Source organism: Hirundo rustica, chromosome 8, assembly GCF_015227805.2.
Source record: "Hirundo rustica isolate bHirRus1 chromosome 8, bHirRus1.pri.v3, whole genome shotgun sequence".
NCBI lineage: Eukaryota > Metazoa > Chordata > Aves > Passeriformes > Hirundinidae > Hirundo > Hirundo rustica.
Window position 1 is genome coordinate 27,071,362 of NC_053457.1, and position 20,462 is coordinate 27,091,823.

The 20,462-nt window shown below is 36.4% G+C and overlaps 1 protein-coding gene across 6 annotated transcripts in view; it reads left to right on the top strand.

Moving 5' to 3' along the window:
- VTI1A (vesicle transport through interaction with t-SNAREs 1A) overlaps window positions 1-20,462 on the top strand; it is a 257,176-nt gene that overhangs the window by 51,744 nt on the left and 184,970 nt on the right. For 4 of the 6 annotated variants that reach the window (XM_040070812.2, XM_040070816.2, XM_040070815.2 and 1 more), the window contains exons 5-6: window positions 5,187-5,207; window positions 10,017-10,101. In XM_040070812.2, coding sequence (XP_039926746.1) covers window positions 5,187-5,207; window positions 10,017-10,101 — 106 coding nt within the window. The remainder of the gene's footprint in view (window positions 1-5,186; window positions 5,208-10,016; window positions 10,102-20,462) is intronic. The other 2 variants (XM_040070814.2, XM_040070817.2) reach the window with 1 other exon arrangement.

The window sequence follows — 20,462 nt, forward strand, 5'->3', positions numbered from 1 at the left end:
TTAAATGTTTACTTGATAAGTGTGTTATTAAATAAGGAAATGGATCAGAACAATGTTCTGACATTTTTTTGTCTTCTATGTTCAGTATAAGCTCAGCTCCACTAAGGACAGAAAAAATAAAGACTTGGAGACTTACCTGGTACAAGGACTTTCAAAACACAGACTCCATAACCAAATGATATTGAGTATTTTAAACATGCTCTGTAAGTTTTAAACTCTGTAATAGACTTTAATTCATACATGAATGAAATTAGACACAGGATACATTATCTGAAGACACAAGACTGGAGTATAGCAGCTCAGATATCTGTGTGAAGACTTAAATTTGAAGGGCATTGATCTTCATATTTATATATGATAGAAAGGGGAGATTCCAAAATTTGAGTAAAATGAAGAGGGGTTTTTATACCTAAATAATGAATTTATGGGGAAGATGATTTTGGGGAGGAGTGTTTCACAGTCTGTATGTCATGACTGTAAATGCAGTCCTGTGAAAGTGTTAAGGTTCACATTTTATTAAGGTGCTGCTGCTTTTACATTTTGAGGAAAAAAATGTGGGAATTCAGACATAAAAGGGCAGTTGTGATAAGAAGCTTTACTTATGACAGAATATCTTATGTGTAGGGATGAGATAAAATATTTTCACTTTTTATAGACTGTTTAAATAACTGGTTCATGTGAGCACTTTTTTGTGACTGATGATATTTTTTCCAAACTTGGTGAAAGAGACATGCTGTCATCTCAAGGAGCCAAATGATACGTTCAACCATCTATCAACTTAGGGCTTTTTCTTCCGAATGACCACTATTTAAATGGAAGAAAATTTTGGCTGCTGAAGGACTCTTGTATAGTTTTTTTTTAGGTAATCAACATCCTTTTCTATAGCCCAACTTGAAATTATTACCTCTGTACTTTTTCAAGTTCTTCATTCCTTTCTTGAAAAATATAATGAAATAGCACTCTAAAGGAGTCACCTAATTTCTTTTAAAAATGTGGGTGCCAGTATTTTTGAAATACATTATGTATTGTGTTGTTTCAATAATAAATATTGCATTCTCTTTTTCTTATTTAATATCTTTATTTATACCTGTACTTGTGTACGTGTTGCTAGGGGTGCAAGCAGTTAGTGCAAAAACTTTAGCTGGTATTGAGCTTATTAGAATGTACAGCATTCAAAATCAAGTGTAAGGTTTGGCTACTTACCAGGCACTGAACATGAGATATTGCTGTGTTTAACTCAGTAACCCCAGGTCTAATATGCTTTCACTGCTGTACATTATTACATCAATAGAAAACTTGGAGTAAATGATGAAAGGATGCTTGGGTATAACTTAAAGTCATATAAAATATTTGAAGATGTTTCAAATGCTTGCTTTTCTTTTGTCTGATGGAAATAAATATAGGTATATGGAGTGATCCTGACCCTAATATAGTAGGACTTTACTTCTCAATCAGTTTGGATTAGGTTAAATTAGTTTAACTGAAAAATGGTGGGTTTGTTTTCCCCAATTCAGTTACCAGCTGTGAAAGGCGAGAGAAAGGATTCCTTTTCTGACAGAGGAAGTGTTGAAAAAAGTTGCTAGCTCATAATTGCTCCCGTACCAAGCCACAAATATTGGTAAATTCTGCCAATAGAAGTATTGAATACCTGGGTAATCAGGATTGTTGCCCAGAGGCAAACAGGAGATACGAGTTTTTGGGTTTTGTCATTGTGATAAACATTTACATGATACTTTTGGTGGAGAGAGAAGATAAAAGGAACTTAAAGCTTGCTTACTAGCTTGCTGGCTAGTATGACCATATTAAAAAGCTAGAAATAAAATTGATCACTGTTGGAAAAATAAATTATCTGGATCTTTTCCTCATTTAGCTTCTCTTTTCTTAGTTGAGTTTCAAAGGTACGACTACAGCGAACCGCAGCCAGGTTATATGCTTTAATGAACAGGATGATAGGTGGGAGTTTCCAGTTGTTCTTTCAGGAATATTGAAGTACAGATTGAAGAATAGCTAATGGTGATTTCTTTTTTGTCTTCTTCGTTTTCCCAACATGTCTCCCAGAAGTAGCAGCCAGTGTGTCTAGATGACACTCAGAATAACTTGGAATACAATTCCCTCATAATGATTTTATCAAGATATAACTGCTTTTATCAGAAAATCAAGAACTGTCCCTTCTTGCATCAAAAAAAACCAAACAATCCACCCACCTTACAAACCCAATCCCAAAAAACTGCTGTGTGCATTGGGTTGTTATTTATTTTCCAAGAGTGGTCAAGTCTTGTTTGTCATTCTGGCCACCAACAAAGAGTAAATACCTTGAAAGTTTTGTGGTTTTCAGTGCAGTGATACATTACCTAAAGTTGTAGCTTCACTTTAATAATAGAACTGTTTTATGTAGCAATTTGTATGTTCTTGAGGAAGTATATGGTTGGGTTAAATCAGAAATCTCTCTCGACTGAAATTATGTGAGGTTAAATATTACCAACTTTCTTGATGTGTAACAGTGTTCCTTTCTCTTTTGCAGCTATGTTCATTAGTAAGTTTAAATAAATTCACATTGGTTTAAACTGCATATCCTTATACCCATACATTCTATATGTGGTTCGTGGTGAACAAATATTGTGTCTACTTAATTTCTGACTACAAAGTTGTGATAATATTAGATTTGGGCTTGCTGTGCATAAAGTGTGTCAAACTTCAGCTACAGACCAGGGGGTGAAGTTGGTCAATTTAATTCGCCAAGATCTAAAGAAGGTCGGTATCATTTCATATAGCCCTGGCAGAGCAGATCATTACCAGACACAAATCTGTTCGTTACATGCCGAGGGTTTATAGCAAAATAAATAGACTGTCATCATAAGTTCAGAAAATTGTGTGTTCGACCCACGATAATGTGTAAAGGGCGTTTAATAGAGTTCAGCATTTATTCGTTATCTATATGCGGACAGAGACGGCGGTGGCGTTATCAGCTTTTTAAAAAAAATTCGGTAGTTTTCCGTGTCATGTGACAGCCTCGCGGCCACACGCGTGCGTGTGCACACACACACACATCCCATCTCGCTCCCTCGCTCTCTGTGGTGCAGTTTTGATTTTAGTCACAGCAGAAGGCTTAGCCACAAGAGATTCCACTGGTTCAAACCAGCGTAAACCAGATTTTTTTTTTTAGCCTACAAAGGAACAGATTACCTCTTGTATCAAATTCTGTATTGCAAAAAAAAAAAAAAAGAAACAAATAATCTTTGTTTCAAAAATATGCTGATTATCATAACCTAAAATGGTGGCTGCACACAGCTTAACGCTGTTTACAGTTCAGGAGTGAGCGTAATAAAAATAATGTTTCAAAATAGAAATGTAAAAGTAACACATTTTCATCGAGAGCATTGTTAAATGGGGGAAAATACATCTTTTGTTAATTTGAATGAATATCTTTCAGCCAATGTTAGAAAAAACCCAACCCTCTCCCATTACTTAGCTGCAAATCCCATGCAGAGCTTAAATTCAGCCATGCAGCACAAACAAGATAGAACATTTTTGTTTGGGACCTATTGAAAAAACAAATGTGCAGCATTTTAAAACTCTCATTGATTATAGCAGGGTGGCATGCCCGGATGGGCTCTATTGCGGGAGAGTCGTTTTAAACTTTGGCCCTTTAAGTATCATAGCCAACTGAAGAATGGTGGCCTCAGAAAGAAAAGATAGCTGTGTGATCAACTCCCAGATCGTCTCTTTCTAAAGAGCCTTAATGTTTGCCTTTTTGGGGGGAAAAAAGGGGGGGAAGAGCTGGAGAAAGAGACCAATTTATGATAGGCCAAGCACTTGAATTTAAGCGCTGGTTTGGTCGGTTACGCGGTTTCCTTTATACCAAATTCTAGCAAAGTTCCTTTAGCTCGGTGCAGGAGAGCTGGCCCGGTTCAGGTCGGGGTGGTGTAGGAGCCCTCCGAATTGCATCTCCTTAGAGCCTCTTGTCCCTTTTGCTAACGGGGTGAGGCGAACCTTCCGTTTTAGGCGAGCCATATGAAACAATAGAGAATAATGGAGGTTCTTTTGTTTCCGTCTGCTGGTGAGATGTTATTAGTAGCAAACATTCTCAGCTTACACGTGTTGAAAATTAGTGTTATGAAACTAGGTGAAGTATCAGCATAAACTGAGATAATTGTGTAGCTGTTGTAATTTTGAACTGGAATCGGTGAGAGAGCTGTAGGTTTTTATAAAGGGCCATTCTTGTCCAGATACTTGTTGTGAGTAATTATACGTTTTGTTCCAGTGCAAGTAATTTATCTGTCTCTCTAAGGGGCGAGTATATTACAACATAGCTTGATAATCAGGCTAGGGTTTTATTTAGTTTTATAGTAAAGCTGCCAGAACAATATTATCAGTGTTATTTTGTGTTGATTTACAAGCATAAATAAATAAAAATGTATATTCTATATAAGCATACACACACACTCTGTGTGTGTATATATATGCACTGTATTGTGGTCTGGATCAAGAACCTGGAATGGGTCTTTTCTGAGGGAAATATGTTTCATGTTGTTCTCTATTCCTTTGTCTATCTTTAAATATGCTATTCAATAAATGACAGTTGTGAGCCATTTAACTAAGCTGCTTCTTTTTTTTTGCCTGGCAAAAACCCTCAGTATGAAGTTCAATAATAAAATTAAATAATATAGTCATAGTAGAACTCAGGTATGTAAAAATTGAAATACTGAAATACATGCTATAAAGATGCAGTCATCTATTAATAAGTTAGATCTGCTAGTAAAATAAGAAATCAGTTGTCACAACTAAAATGTACAGAAAACATTCTGAAAACTTGTATATACAAAACCACTTCAGCTGTACAATCTTCGAAGGGAAGAATAGTAAACTTGTTTTTTTCTTTATAATATAGACTTCTATGAAGTCATTCCCCTTTATTTCATGATGGTGTCTTAGATGTGGTTTAAAAGAGAATTTCACACTATTCTCTTTGTTTAATGTGACAGTGTGAGAAAGTGATCTTTATTCGTTCAAAAAACTCTGCATGTAGTCTATGTTTAGGTTCTTTTAATGTGTTTGTCTGTGATTTTTAAATGCTAAACATGTAAACAGATAAATTGTCAATGTTAATTCTGTATCCTGTCACACAACTGATCTTTCTTTCCTGCCATTTCTTTCCTTTTTATCTTTTTTGTGCGTTCATGTTGCAGTTGATAAAATTACGTGAAGAGGTGAGTACTTTCTTGCTTTTTGTTGTCTAGCTTTCCCTTTAAAGCTGAGTTTCTAAATCTGAAGTAGATCTTTTTGTTCATTGTTGCAGGGAAATCTACACAAAGCAAAAATATTGATTACATTGCTTTAACATATTCACTGTTGTGCCTCCTTTTCCCTAATAATTGTATACTTACATAGGAATCTCTAGATCAAACCTTAGAAATTAACATTCTTTGATAGTGGAATTTTTTAAAAAGGCACTAGAAAAAGAAGGGTGGAAAAAAACACTCTTATTATTTGATCTCTCCAAGAATACCATGATCAAATCAGGTACAGTAATAATCATGTTTGCATCACAAAATCTTTGATAGGGAAAATACACTTATACACTGGTATTGAAAGTGAAAGCATTGCTTTGGTATAAACCTTTGCTGAAACATTTTAAAAATTACATGGTATTTCATAGTGTTTTGAGTTTGCTGTGAGGTATTTAAATAGCTTATGTATTATATTGGATATTGTACACCCACTGAAAATACAGTAGAGGTAGAGAGACCTACGCACATATCAATATTTATTATTTATTTGTGAGTGCTGTAGATCTGTAGGTGTAACGCTAGAGATCAGTATTCCAGAACACCTTTCTTCCAGTTATAAAATGACTCATAAATATTTAGAAAGAAGCCTATTTTAATGGTCAGTTCCTCAAATGTTTCAGTATATTTTCTGAAATTAATATCTGCTTTTGCTTATTGTTGTAACAACAGTATTTGAACTGGTGTTTATTTCCTAGTAGCCATTGAAAAGAAGTAAAGTCAAGTTTACTTACAGGTCAAATTTCTGAAGGATTTCATACAGAGAGCTTGGACCAGTGAAGTATTTGAATATATTTAGAAAGCACGAATATTTTAACATCACATATTTGTCTGGTATCTTTTTTGTGGAACATGTGCCTAGTAATGTATCAGTAATATATACTGAACTCTGCATGAATGGATTTGTGATTTTAGAAATGGTGATGACAAAGAATTGTAAAGTAACAATATTAAGGGCAATTACAGAGAATTCTTAAAAACAGGTAATTTTGTAATACAAAGGTTCTTCACTAGTTCTGCGAATGCTTTATTTTCCCCCGCTTCTCATGGAGCTGATATTAATATGTAAAAGCTACAGAGCAAAAGAGTTAACAAAAAAAATTAAACAAAATAAACATGTAACCACATGAAAGCCTTCCCACCACTGCTGAGCTCCCCTCCCCAGTAGTGCCAGTATTTAAACAGATGACAGTATTGTTGCAAGGGTTTGTATAGCCTGGTTTCTGAGGTTTTTCAGAAGAACAAGGTTCATTTTGTCATCCCTTTAACAACACCTGCATATCTGCTCCTGTGCTTTTGCAAAGAGTGCAGTAGGATCATTTTTGTTTGCAAACATAAGATTATAGTTTTATAAAGATTCCTGATTTTTAAGTTCACTCTGAAAAATTAATTATATGTAAAGAACAAAGCTGCTGCTTATCTGCTTTTCTTTTTGAAATAGCTATGAAGACAAGTAAGAAAATTCAGGGTGTTATTGCAAAGGGCTACAACTTGGGAGCTATACTGAACTCAGTTATACCTTTTGGATTTTATAAATCCTCTGTGTTAGCCACCTGTAAAAAACTGACATAGCTTCTGGTGATTTTCTTTTTTTTTGCTTTTCTTTGCTAGCCTCATAAGTTACTTTTTCTTCTCTCTGCATATGGTGAAAGCAGCAGAAAATAAACTAAATAAAGGGATTTATTACTTTGTCTTGAACAAAACTGTGGAGGCAGAGAGGAAAATAATTTAAACCCCATTTGCTGGCATTCTGTTCTCTGCATGTAAGTACCCACTCTGTGTTGGATCGGTTGTATATGCAATGGTGTTTTTATACCCGATGCAAAATGCACATTAAAGTTTAAATGAAGGCGAGTATAGTGACTCAGGCATAATTCTTGACTCGTCACAGAGAGGAACATCAAGGCATCCCCAATTATAGTTCTCCTAAGGAGGTATGAAGTGATCTTAAAAGAATTTGTGGTTTGCCATACTGTTTGTTAATAAAACCTGTGCTGCCTCTCATTACGAGGCTCTATTCTCGCACACTTGCCGTACACAGGCTTCCTTGGAGGCTGTGTTGCTCTGTCCTTTGAGCTCCTGAGATCTCAGTTTGAATCCAGCCCACATGGAATGACTAAATCTCTAGTGATAGCATCCCACTTTGCAAAACTCCCTTGTATAACTCCAGATAGAAGCTCTTTCTGAAGCTGCAAGACAGACTGAATCACCTCGCTACCCCCCCTCACAGAGTGCAGGGGATACTGTGGGAGAAGGAGTTTGGGGAGGGGTGGGAAGGAGTTGAAAGCATCAGCTGCTGCTGTAGGGCACTGATTTCGTGTCCAAAGGACAGGGTGCCCCCAAATCCAAACAATGTAAATGATACCACTCTTTATTATAAAATCAAATTTCATTGTAGAATGCCTTGGGTGGAAAGGCTCTGAAAATCAAGTTAAGAAACGGCTCTGAGATAGTGTTAGCACTGAGTTCACAGGGCTTTAGCATTCTAATTGCTCACAGTAAGACTGAACTGGGATGGTAATTTATTTTATTTAAATGTGGCTTAAATGGTATAGAAAAATATACAGTCAAACTCTTAATTCTTTCTGTTGGGTAGCTCTTTCACCTTGTGATGTGAAATCTGATTATTTTCCCCACTCCCTTAACATAGGAGAGTGTTTTCATTTCCCGTATACAGCCCTGTACATCTGTGATCAGTGTTCTACTCCTTGTGCTCACTCCCAGCCTTTGGTGGTTTTTTTAAGTATCTCCTCTCTAACTTTTAGGATTCTTACCCTTTAAGCTCCTTCTTTTTATGCCTCACACCTCCCACCTCTTCCCCTTCTATTTTTCTTTTTTGAGAGACATCTGTGTGTGTTTTAGGATTCTGAGGGTTTTTACGAAGTTTAAAATATTTAATGCTAATTCAGTATCATTTGGAGGGGCACTATTTGGAGAAAGGCACCCTACTATTTTTTTTCTTCTAATGGGCAATGAAGAGGAACCAGCAGATGTTATGAAGATACCTTTTTAAAAATAATTAAGCAAAATTAACACTAATTACCTAGATTGACCATGAGTACTAAGAACATGCACCACTCTAGTTGCTGTCATGATTTCAATTAAAGCATTGTAGCTTGTGGTTTTAAATTTTATTAAGTGCTTGCGCTGATTATTTTTTTCTTGGTGGCCTGCCCCCCATGAATGCAAAAACCTTTTTTGCAATTTACTCTTAACCTATCCACTGTGTATTAGACAACTCTATTAATTATTATAGACTGTTACTGCAGCTTTCCTGACCTTCACATTGGGTCCTATCTATGCTGATCTAAATGCATTGTTTTAATGATTTCCAAAAAAAAAAAAAAAAAAAAAAGAAAAAGAGAGGGGGGAAAAAAAAAAGAAAAAATTCAAGGCAAGCTTTGATGTGGCTTTAGCTGCCTCGATCGTCTGGCCGCATCTCAGAGATGTGTCACCTATGCCGGGAGGGAATAGGGAAATCACGTTTTGAATGGTAATGATAACATACTAATCACTTCCTTTCTTTGAAGATAGAAGCGAGATATTCTGTCAGCATCCCTGGCTGCTAGAGCTTGGAGGCACTGGTCTAGGTGTATTAGCTTAAGTGTGCATGTCAATACAGCTTGCATCTCCCAAGATCCATAGGGGCTCATTAGAGCAAGGTAGATCGTTTCGGTAGACAGCCACTCAGATAATATGTATGGCACCTCCTTTTTTTATTATTATTAGAAAGCATTTCTTCCATTCTAGAATGACATCTGTCAACAAGGCAAAGTTGTAGGAAATGTGTTTTGACAAATATCCAAACTGGGGGCTTTGGGTAAAGGAGTGCTTGGAAAGGTGTGTGTGGTTACTGGGAGGGAGAAGGGGGGTGGCATATATTTTTTGATGACTTGATTAGAGTTAGTCCAGGATCAAATTTTCAAAGGAAATTAGCCTACATGGTGAAGTGTTGGTGTTTTGGATGGAGGAAAAACTCATGAAAATAATAATTTCACTTTTTCACCATTGCAGGCTCCCCAAGTAAAAATGCATTGAAAGATGCATTTTTGCCGGAGTTTATTGTTATCTGATAAATAGGCAAATGATTTCTGGGGGAAATATTTTATACCTGCATCTGTGTATGTTATTTATATATTCACATATATTTAGACATAGGAGATGTAAATCAAGAAACCAGTGTTTTGTTTCTACATCTTTTTACATCAAACAGTCTGAAGAATATTCATGCTGTTCAGTATTCTGTATGAATAGCTTGTTGTTTTTATCACCTCACTTGAGTAGTACACATAAAGGAAGTATATCCTCTGCTGAAAATTAAGTCTGTATTAAAAACTACCTCTTGCATTTAAAGTGATGGTTTCATCAAACTGTAGTTGAACAGAAATCATGGGTGCTTGGATGCCTGTGTCACAGAGAAATCTGTTTTGGAAATGCTACCTTCAGATGGGTTTCCCGTGTAATAGTTGCATTCTGATTTGTGGGTTCATGTAAGAAGAGTGAAGCACATATTCCATGTTTCAAAACAAAAATGATTGGTACATATAATTATGATTGATCATAGAACTGGCCCCTTCCAGTGGTCCTTGTAACAGACTATTCCATAAAATGCACATGGATATTTTTATGTTTTGGAATATGAAAGCACAATTAAAAAGGGAGAGAGAACATTGTAGGCTGCTGCCTGATTTTCTTTTTTTTTTTTTTTTTTCCTCCCCTTTTCTTTTTCAGAGGGCACATCTGCTCGATAACACAGAGAGGCTGGAAAGGTCATCCCGGAGACTAGAGGCTGGATACCAAATAGCAGTGGAAACCGGTAAGAATTCTGAGAGTGAGCAAATTGTCTTGCTTATGCACAGCAGTCTTCACAACACATGACATTTCAGGGAAACTTCAAAGGCGAAACAGAGACAGCAGCCCGAGATGTGGTTTACATATTGGGGAGACAATTGGGAGCTTATTTGCGCTTATCTTTTTTCAAGTTAAAAGGCATGACATCTACTGAAAACAGTTCCTGAGGTTTAAAAGTATACATCTGAAAAGAGATGGAATACTTCGTCTAAATTCTACATTTGTCTTAATATGCAGTTACATGTTGTCAGTTTACCCACCCGCAATGATTGCTAGCACACACTGCAGACTCCAGTTGTTTTTGTCTTTTACTTTCATTCATATATGTAGAAAATTTCATTTTAGTAAATGTATAAGATATTAACTACACTTGATATGTAGTGAGATTATCAGCTCATTTTCTTGCAATCAGTTTAGTGACTGATTATGCAGCTGTTTCTGTGCAATGAAGGAAGTAAACAAATCACATCCCTAAATATACAGATGGAATAAAATTAATGGGGAAGGCTAAACTGCAGTGCAATTATTGAATTAGTGGCGTTTTTAATTGACTACAACTTTTCAGTTTGTATTTTCAAAATATTTTTACTAAGTTTTAGTAATTTAGTGGATTTTTTTTTTTTAACCAGCATTAGGTAAGCCTTCAAAGTCTAATCCCCTTAAATAAAGCTTGTGCAGAGTTGAAGAAAGTTTCAGAAAATGTATGTTTGAGCCATGAATAATTTTCTGGCAGAGAGTCCTGATTAATTGATACATATCCAAAATATTTTTTAGAATTCAAACCTTATAAGAGGTAAATTGAGTTAAACCCTTATAGAGTTAAATATGGCTATGCTAAATAAATGGTGTTACTAAAATGCCTGCAGTTTAATTATTCTGGGCTTAGTGCTGTGCACAGTAATGAAATGGATGTATGGAATATACAGTGCAGAATTTAGAGGGGACAAGGAGCATTAATTCTTTTGTGCCAGAGGATGGCAAATTATATCAACAGACATATGATGGCAATTAAGTTTGCTTTCCTGCATGTTTTCTATAAATGGCCAATAACTTGGTTTTGGAAGGACTATTTTAAACTTGTCAAAAATGGTTCCTGATCTGCTTCACTTGAGCCTGGATCTTTCACAAAGCAGCAGTATATAAAAATTCAGACTGATCCTTTTGTGGAGGAGATATCTTATATCCTTTTTTTACTCCATGTGGAATTTGTTTTATGGAGATGATGATCATGTTAACTTCAGTTGCATATCTCCATGGTGATTTCTGAGAAATATGGTTGGAGTGCAAATGTATATTTATATGGACATGGTGTCTTTCGGTATCAAAACCAGGTGAAACTGCATTGAATTCCATAGAGTCACTAATTCACCCCATCTTTGTGTCTGTCTCTACTTTTTATCTCATGCACAGAGAGAGGGGCGTATCATTTTTGTTCCCAAAACTCTGTGCAGACCAGGAGTAGAGTGATATTATATGACTTCTTAATATTAAATAATTTTGAGATTGACTTTGGAAATATTGACTTCATTGTAATGTAGATTTTTTTCTGAAAATTTTTATGGAAACTGATGAATTATTTTAGTCCTGGCATGAATCGCAATGATTCTAGGTATAAGAGAATTTAGATTAATTCACTGCAACGAAAGAACTTACTTTCGGAATTACTTCTGATTGTTCTGTGTTGAGGTCTCACAATAAAATAAAACATTTTCAGCTCTTCTTTGAGCAGACTCCTCAGATAACTTCTTGCCTTTTTTGTTACTTCTGTTGCATAAAGAGCCTCTCTACACTGGTGAGGCCACTTCTGTAGTGCTGTTTCTAGGTCTGAGCTCCCCTATGCAAGAAAGGCATCGATGTACTGGAGTGAGTCTAGGAAAGGACCATGACCAGAATTAAGGGACTGGATCATTTTCCATGTGAGGAGAGGCTGAGAAAGCAAACAGTGTTCAGTGTGGAGAAGAGAAGGCTCTGGAGGACTTTATCCATGTGTATAAATAGCTGATGGGTTGGAATGAAGAGGGAGGGAGCCAGACTCCTCTCAGTACTATCCAGTGACAGGACAGGTGGCACAAATTATAACATGTGAAATTCCATCAGAATGTGATAATTTTTTACTGTGGTAATGGTCAAACAGTGAAATAGGTAGCTCAGAGTTGATTGTCAACTCTCCATCTCAGAAGATTTTCAAAATCCAGGTGAGCACAGACTTGACTCTGGATGACCCTAGGGCAGAGTGTTGGACAGGGCAATCTCAAGAAGTCCCTTCCCACCTCAGCCATTCTGTGATTCTGAGGTGGATGTGGCAACACTTAAGTATCTATTCTACTTTATTTATGTGGTGTCTTTTCACAATTATGGATATGTATGCTGCATACTGTAATGAAGCTGGATGATTATCACCTCTGGCATAAGTCACATTTGGGTCTTTTTTATTACCTTAATCAGCAAAATACATATACTATTTTAACCTGCCCCTGTGATCATCTAGTGATTAATCTGACATCACATAACTAATTTTACGCAATTTCACATTACAATGCCTGGAACTTACCATGATAAATTAGAAGCTTTTTTCCTGTTTGCATCTCGAAACTGATAAGCCCTTTCATCTTATGTACAGTTGTTCATACAAACTGAGATCTGTTGGAAGGTCTGACTTCCTTCTTTGAGCGGAGTCATTGATTCATGGCTTCAGTGGTGTCTGAGCAGGATGCCACTTATGTCACCATCTCTAAGGCAATCCAGCCCTGTCAGGCTTTCGTAGTTTGTCTGCTGTCATTTGTTGATGCTGAGGATGTTTAAATCTATGCAGAAACCTCCTCAAGGACTACGCAAAGCCTTTAGTATCTGGCAACCAATTCTGGAGTACTGAAGGACTACTGTAAGCAGAAGAACATTATTCTAAACATTTGTAGGGGTATGTTGCAAATTTAACAGGTGTTTGAGAAGCTGATTTGATCCACCTGTGAGTTAATCAGAGCATTTGCTTTTAAATTGCCTGAATTTTATGGCAAAAACATGACAAAAATCTCTCAAGGCATGAAGAGAAACCATCAGCTGTTTGAATCTCAAAGGTCTCCATTGTTTGTACCAAGTAGGGGAAGTTTTTAATAATGGCCGATAACACCATAAAGTGCACTCATCTGCTTTTTAAATTCAAACCGCTGATTTAAAGAACATTTCTTGTTATTTTTCTAGTTTTGTTACAATCTGCTTTGCTTGTTAGAAAGAGAGAAGTTTACAGCCTTGTAAGTAGGCATTTCTGGCACCACTCATTATTTGCACCTCTGCAACTCAATTTTCTTAATTTCAGGCCACTTAATCTGACCATATAACCTCAGAATATGAGTAAGATTTTAAGAATGCATGAAAATTGCTTTTCTCAGTCAAAGAGAGAGCTCGTCAAATCACAAAATTCTTCCTGGTTTTCAGGGGGCCTAATTCTATTCCACATGCTCAGATTTCCACAGTACCAAAATGAATTCTAGAACTTCCTTATTTTGTCTGCAGAGTGTAGCATAATAAGGTATACACTTCTTTTTAGAGCCTTAGATATGTTTGCTCAGTCAGGAATATTTTGAGTGAGGAATAGCTTAAAATGCTTCATTCATCTTCAGTCATAAAATTGGCATGGAAATGTAAAACACTGCCAAGGAGAAGAGCACACCTTGTTGTAGAGGACCATTGTATACTATGGAGTTGAGTTGCTTTTGCTAAGTTCTTCTTGAATGCCAGATATTTTCCAGGAAAAAAACCTGTGGTGTTTATATAACATAGGATTCACCTTGTCTCAGGACAATGTAAGAGTGAGAGAAAGATCCAAACATTGAATGCTGTCCAGGATTTCAGGGAAAAACTATGTTACAAATATTTACATTTTTTCCTTCATTGCCCTTAGATATTTCTATAGCTCTCAGAGCATGTAACTTGAGAATTGTTGAGCTTGCCTCTATGAATATTATGCTGTGGCTCTGAATCTGTCTGAAATATCTGTGCTGCTAGAAGAGTTTGTGGATAATATATCTATTCTTTGTACTTAATCTTTAAAATTTTGTCTTGGCTTCTATTTTTATACCCCTTTTTGTAGCATGTAAACATGGTGGTTTAGAAGTAAGGAAATCAAAGGAAGAAAAAGTCTCCTGTTCCATATACAGAAAATCCTTCTGAAACTTCAGGTTGCTTAATTTTTTTCGATCCTCCTTACTCATTGGGAATCTCAGGAATATGTAACTCTGAAACAGTTAAAGGAGAAATAGTCTCAGCAAGAGACACGACAGCTTATTTTCCACCCTTGTGTGACATGAATAATTCCTGTTACTAAGGGATCCAAGCAAATTTTGGTGGCTTTCACCTGTTGCAATGAACTGCAGTCAAACCTCCTTTTCTGGATTGAGCCATAAATGCATATTGTAATGTTGTGGTGGCCTACAGGCAGATGGTCAGACCCACCTCAAAGCATTGGCAGCCTACTTGATGGAAAGCAAATAGGAATCTCTTTAGACAAAGATGTGTGTTTGCTTTGTTATAAAATAATATTATTGTCTTATCTGGATACAGCCCTGAGTCAAAGTGCAGTGAACAGGTCAGTGAAAGTATGTTAACAAATGTTTATAAGGTGTTTCTGAAGGCAAGAGTCTTCAAGTTCAATGACTTTAGCATGAAAAGGAAGCTGTTTAAACACAACTGCAGGAGGTGTCCTGCCAGATATGACTAATGGAGTTTGATGTACGAGCATGTTGTCCACAGCAGCACGTCACAGGTTTGGATTTCTCACTCCTTTACTGATGGAACAATCTGAATCCCCAAGCAGCTGCCCTGAAGGACCTTCTCCCTCCATATTTCGTGGGGCAGCTGTGCTGGTCAGGTGTCATAGAAATGAGGTGCACACCAGAACTGTCATAACATATGTGAAACCATTAAAATAAGTATATTGGCTAAACTGTTTTCATTCCATTACGCTTGCAAGAATTGGAGTTTACTTTATAGGTACAAGACAATTAAGAAGTGTTTGCTCAGCTTAAAAAAACTTTAAATGGCTCTAACATCCAATGTTAATTTAACAAAATAATGAATGCTAATGTTCATGTGTATAGGGCTACATTAGACTAGTGGAAAGTTTGCTGTTTCTCCTATGTTTTAATTTTGTATGCTTAGTCATTTACTTGAATTAGTTAATATCCCTTGGACCTCACATCCCTGTTCTGTCTTCAGGTGTATGCATATTCTGATTACATTTGAGCTCCAAATAACTGAAATGGAAACCAAGTTTTGAAAATCAGGACCTTGCTTCTAATGCCCCTTGCTTTAAATAAAAAAGGCTATTCCTGTCCTAGATATTTACACTTAATATCTACCTATTTCATCTCTAATGAATTATTCATACATGTATATGTGAATACTGTGTGTAAAACCTTTCATTAGAGAAAGAGGGCTTCTGAGTTCTGGAGCATATACCAATATCTCCTCCTCAGGTGTTTCTTTGATATGCCAGGACATCTTTCTACTGAAATCTTAATCCAAAGTTTCTATAGTGAAATGAGTTTTTATGCAGTTTCCAGTCACCATCAGAGAGAGCTTTTTCGTGAACCCCGTTTCTTCTGTTAGCAGCAGTATTTCATGTTTCATATATAATTTTTTTTTCTTTTCTGGCTGATTTCTATTAAAATCTGTTTATTGTTTCAGAAATTCATTTTGAAGTGGCATATTGCATTCCTACATCTCTAAGCCCTCTGCCCTTCTCCATAGTCTGGGCTTTAAAGTGGTGAGGAGGAAGAAATAGGGAGAGATTTTTGTTTCTGGGGATGTCAGGCCCAGGAGCATCCCAGCTGCATGGTCATGGGGGGAGAATCGTGTTTGGGTTGTGCTGCTGCCTTGTAATAGTCAGAAGCAGCATTGAGAGGGCATGGAGAGACCAAACTACTCAGTTTCCATTCCTAGTGTTTTACTATGCAGTTGTTGATGCCAGGGAAGGGCTTTTTACACCTTCAGTTTGAATATTTCCTGCTGATTCCTGGCTTGTCCAGTCACTGAGCTGCTTCTTATGGCCACCTCCTCCCTCCTGGCCCTCCCTCTCACCATCCTGCCCAGCTCTAACCTTCCCAGTTCTAGCTCTTTAATACCCTTTCTCTATATTCAGATCCTCCTTTGCATATTAATTCAAAGTCTGGTACCATTCCAACTCTGTGTTTCATGTTAAGGATTTGGTTCAGCAGCAGGATGAGCCTTGCACCTTTGTGGTCATGAGAAGTTTATCCAGTTACTCACCCAGCATTGTCTAGTGATATTCAAATTCTGTTCCCGCTGCTCCATGGCCCTCTGCATTTCCGTATGTTGTTTCAAATGCAGGATAAAGATTCTTTTAGTATTTTCTGATATTTTAAATACATAAGGTACTTACCGTAAAGTAAGGAAATTGTGAATTTTCATTAATTTTCAGAGTACTGACCTCTACCAAAAAACTCCTTTCCAACTACTTTTTTAGGAGAGATGAGGAAACAACTTACTTTATAGAGTTGTAAGACCATTTCTGTTAAAAGATTATCTTTTGGTACTCAACACCTTTCAACTGGATTTCCAATAAAAAGAGGGCTTATCTTTCACCTCAGTAGATTTGGGGTTATATCATTAACGCAGCAAATAAGGAATGTCAAATCTGTTCAGTAGTACAGTTTTGATAAGTTACAGTAGGGAGAACAGTGATCCAAATGTGACCATTTTGCCCTCTGTTTTGGAAGAAGTCACAGGTTATTTTACGTGTGCAGGAATTCATTATTGTGCCATGCATCATGGGACAGTCTTGTTAGGAACTTGCATCCACTTGAAGTTTGCTTAAGGCTGTTTTTTGGTTGAGAAAGCATTGTAATATCCTTATAAAGATGCATTATTATGTGTAATAAGAACATAGTTTTGTGAATTTTTTTCTGTGCTAGAATGATGAAAACATTTTTTTCAGTGATCAGAAACTTTTATGTTTAAGTACTTCCCATGTGAATGTCACACAAGTAATCATGCAGGCTAAAATCTGAACATGTTTTCACAAATACCTTGCATTTGTCATAGAATACATGTGAACAGCATTAATATCTGAATTATAAGCTGAACTCAAGACAACATTAGAGCATTATTTTACAGGCCCTCTATTGGACCACCTCTACTGTGTAGACTTTTGTATGGGAAATAACCTCTAACTGAATCAGAAAAAACAGTATTTCAGCATAATTTTTTTTTTTTTTTTGTGCTGACCCTCTTTCTTTAATGTATTCATAAAAAGTGATGGTTATTGATGAAGGTATTCATTGTAGCTTATTCCTAAGTCTGAGTAAAGCTTTTTGAAGATGTTTTTGTCCTAATAAGAATGTGAGCATTTCAAGACAAGTTATATGGTTATTTTTTGGCCAGAACTTACGCTACCTACTTCTTTCCGTTTTGAAATTATTTAGCCCCGGGGAGCTTTCTCCCCCTCTGTGATAACATTTCAGAATTTGTTGTCTGGTTCTGAGCAGGTAGAGGCAAATAAAAGAAAGGATGAAAATAAAAAGATAAATGAGCAGTATCTGTTGTTTCTAGCAGTGTGGGTAAACTCTCCAAACTACTTTGGTTTCAGAAAGAGATAATGGAAAAAGCCACCAATTGTCTGTCCTCCCTCTATATATTTATATTCTCTTTCCTTATCTGTTAACACTCTCAGCTGCCATGCTTAGGTGTCTCCAAGAGATGTCAGAATTTCATCTAACATAGCTTGTCCAGAAAACCCATTGCAACAGGTGGGCAAAAAATGTCAAGCCTATAGCAAGCAAATGTTCAATTGTATAGGCCTGAGAAGACCTCTTGATCGGGTTGCATATTCTCCCTGAAGAAAATGAGTTGTAGAAAATGCGTCCAAAAAGTTTCAGATAGTCGGGAACTGCAGGTTAATGTTTAATGGGTAGAACTCACAATCTGATATATTGTTCCTGCACACTGTTCCCGTTTACTTATGATTTATTCTCTCCCTCCCATCCTATATACCACTAGCACGCCTTTTGAACTTTCACCAAGTGAAAGGAATTGATTCCAAGTGATACTGACTTGGCAGTGACAAGTCAGTCTGTTGCAACTTTTGAAAGAGCACAGCTGAATGGAATTACAAGTCCGCCTTTTGACCTTCAAATATTAATGCGCTGCTAATTTAATGACTTCATTTGGTGAGTTCATTCTCCACAGAACATCAGCTGTATATTTCATTAAAAAAACATACTTTAGTAAAGTTTTTTGTGTTTTCAATAGTTTTTAACAGATTTTTCGCTACGTGGGCACGGCTGAATTTGCACAGCATGGGATCTTGCTCGGCAAAGATTTTTTATATTACAATTACATCAAGAAGAAAAGTTGATGAGCTTAGGCTTGACAAAGCTCACCTGTGTTTTGGGGAATTTTTTTATATTTCTTGTTTGAAGCTTTCTACCTCTGCTTTCTGACAGGCTAACATTGTATTCCTCCAAATGCACTAAAGAATGAAGTTTAGCATTAAAAAATGTATCTGTTCTGAGCATGCTTTTCTAGGTAAAGCCAGTATCAAAAGAGTTTTTGCATGGTAGAACATCTTTCAAGCACAGTATTTTGCCCTTTTGCATCTTAGGACTGAAGAGTTACAGTTACACAAATACCATTTTTGTGGGGTTTTTTTGTGGAAATACAGGGGCAGGGAGGAGAAGCCCAAACTGCTGTCCTGAACCAGGGCATACAAGCACAGAATTGGAAAACATCTTTTTATCACAGTATGGAATCATGGAAGAGTACCTTATTTAGGCATTCCTTCACACAGTTCAAGTCACACCATGCTATTTTATGATAATGATTTTATTACGCTGCTTGTAGAGCTTATTTTCTCCTGTAATTATTGATATTTATGGACCCAAAAATTATCCATGTGTTGCATGAACAAGCAGTCAGGATTGAGAAGGGCTGAACATTATGGAACCTTAGTCTAGTTACAGTTGAAATGTCAGATTGTATAACGTGTATCAGATGAGGACATAACCTCTAATTTGTGCAAGTACTCTGACCGTCCAAGTCTCTATTTTTAAATCAAACTTAGACTCAGGAGTTCCATGTTGGAAGCTGTTTGCTGACTGGCTTGATTTCATCCTGTCAGTGTGAGTGGAGCTGCTGATCTGCAGTACCCCTCATCTCTCTGAATTAGCAGGATGAACTAGCACTGTGATTTTCTCTGTGCTGTTGCTGTCTTGTTTTGAGAAGCTGCATCTGGTTATTGGCTGTTGTGAGGAACTGTAGACCAACAAAATTGTAGTTCATGGTTTTGAAAATACAAATTTACTATTTTACATTAGTCACAGGCCACTTATGCATATCTGTACATTCTTGTTTCTCTGGTTTTTTTCTTGGCTCAAGAGAACCTTTTTGTTTTCCTCTGTGATTTTGTGTCCCTTCCGTGTTTTGCAAACTTTTTCCTTGCTCCTAATTCCAAGCATCTTGCAAATATAAACATGGTGTAAAGGTAATCTCTTGCGTCTACTTGGCTGGTCTATACTGGGGTGAATTTTTCCATAATTTATGGAGTCAGTGACTCTCTAAAACTGAAGTTTTTAAGTATTCACGTGCTTGGGATTTGGCTTCTGTTTCGTTCTCCTGCAGGATCTAGAGAGCCACCATACAAAACAGTTGGAATGAGAGTATTGTTTAGGTTTTGATTTTTTATTATTCACAGGGATGCAATAGTTCTGTGTTTTATTACAGATGTCTTGAAAGTATTAATCTGATTTTTTAAATTGAGTGCTGTAATCCATGTGCTGAATGTTTTGGCACTTGCCTACTCTAATAATTGGCTGGAATGCCATCTTGAGAAATTTTCTGAAAATTATTATATTTTTGTCAAGTAAGTGATTCTTCTGTTTTTAGTGCCCTGTTTTTCAGTAGTGAAATATGAGGTATAGAAATGTTAAGAATGAAGCATAAAGACCACATTAATTTTTTTGTTATTTTATTATATTTTTTTAATTAACTCTGTTCAATTTTATGGGGAGGATGTATTTTAAATCCAGTCTAGAAACAATGATATTTTCTCAAATGAGTTTAAAATGGCAAGTCAGAGCATTGCTCAAGCGTTAATAATCAAATGAAGGGCTTTTTATTGCATACCCATAAAATGTCCTATGCAACAAGTATTCTAGCATAGACTTTATAAATATGTCATGAACTAGATTAAGTATTTACAGTATTTATAACAGAATAAATGTTAATTTTAACATTTTAAGATTAATCTTTGGAGAAAACATTTACAAATGCTTTTTTAAAACCTGGCCCACAGAAACAGAAATGGCACTAAAT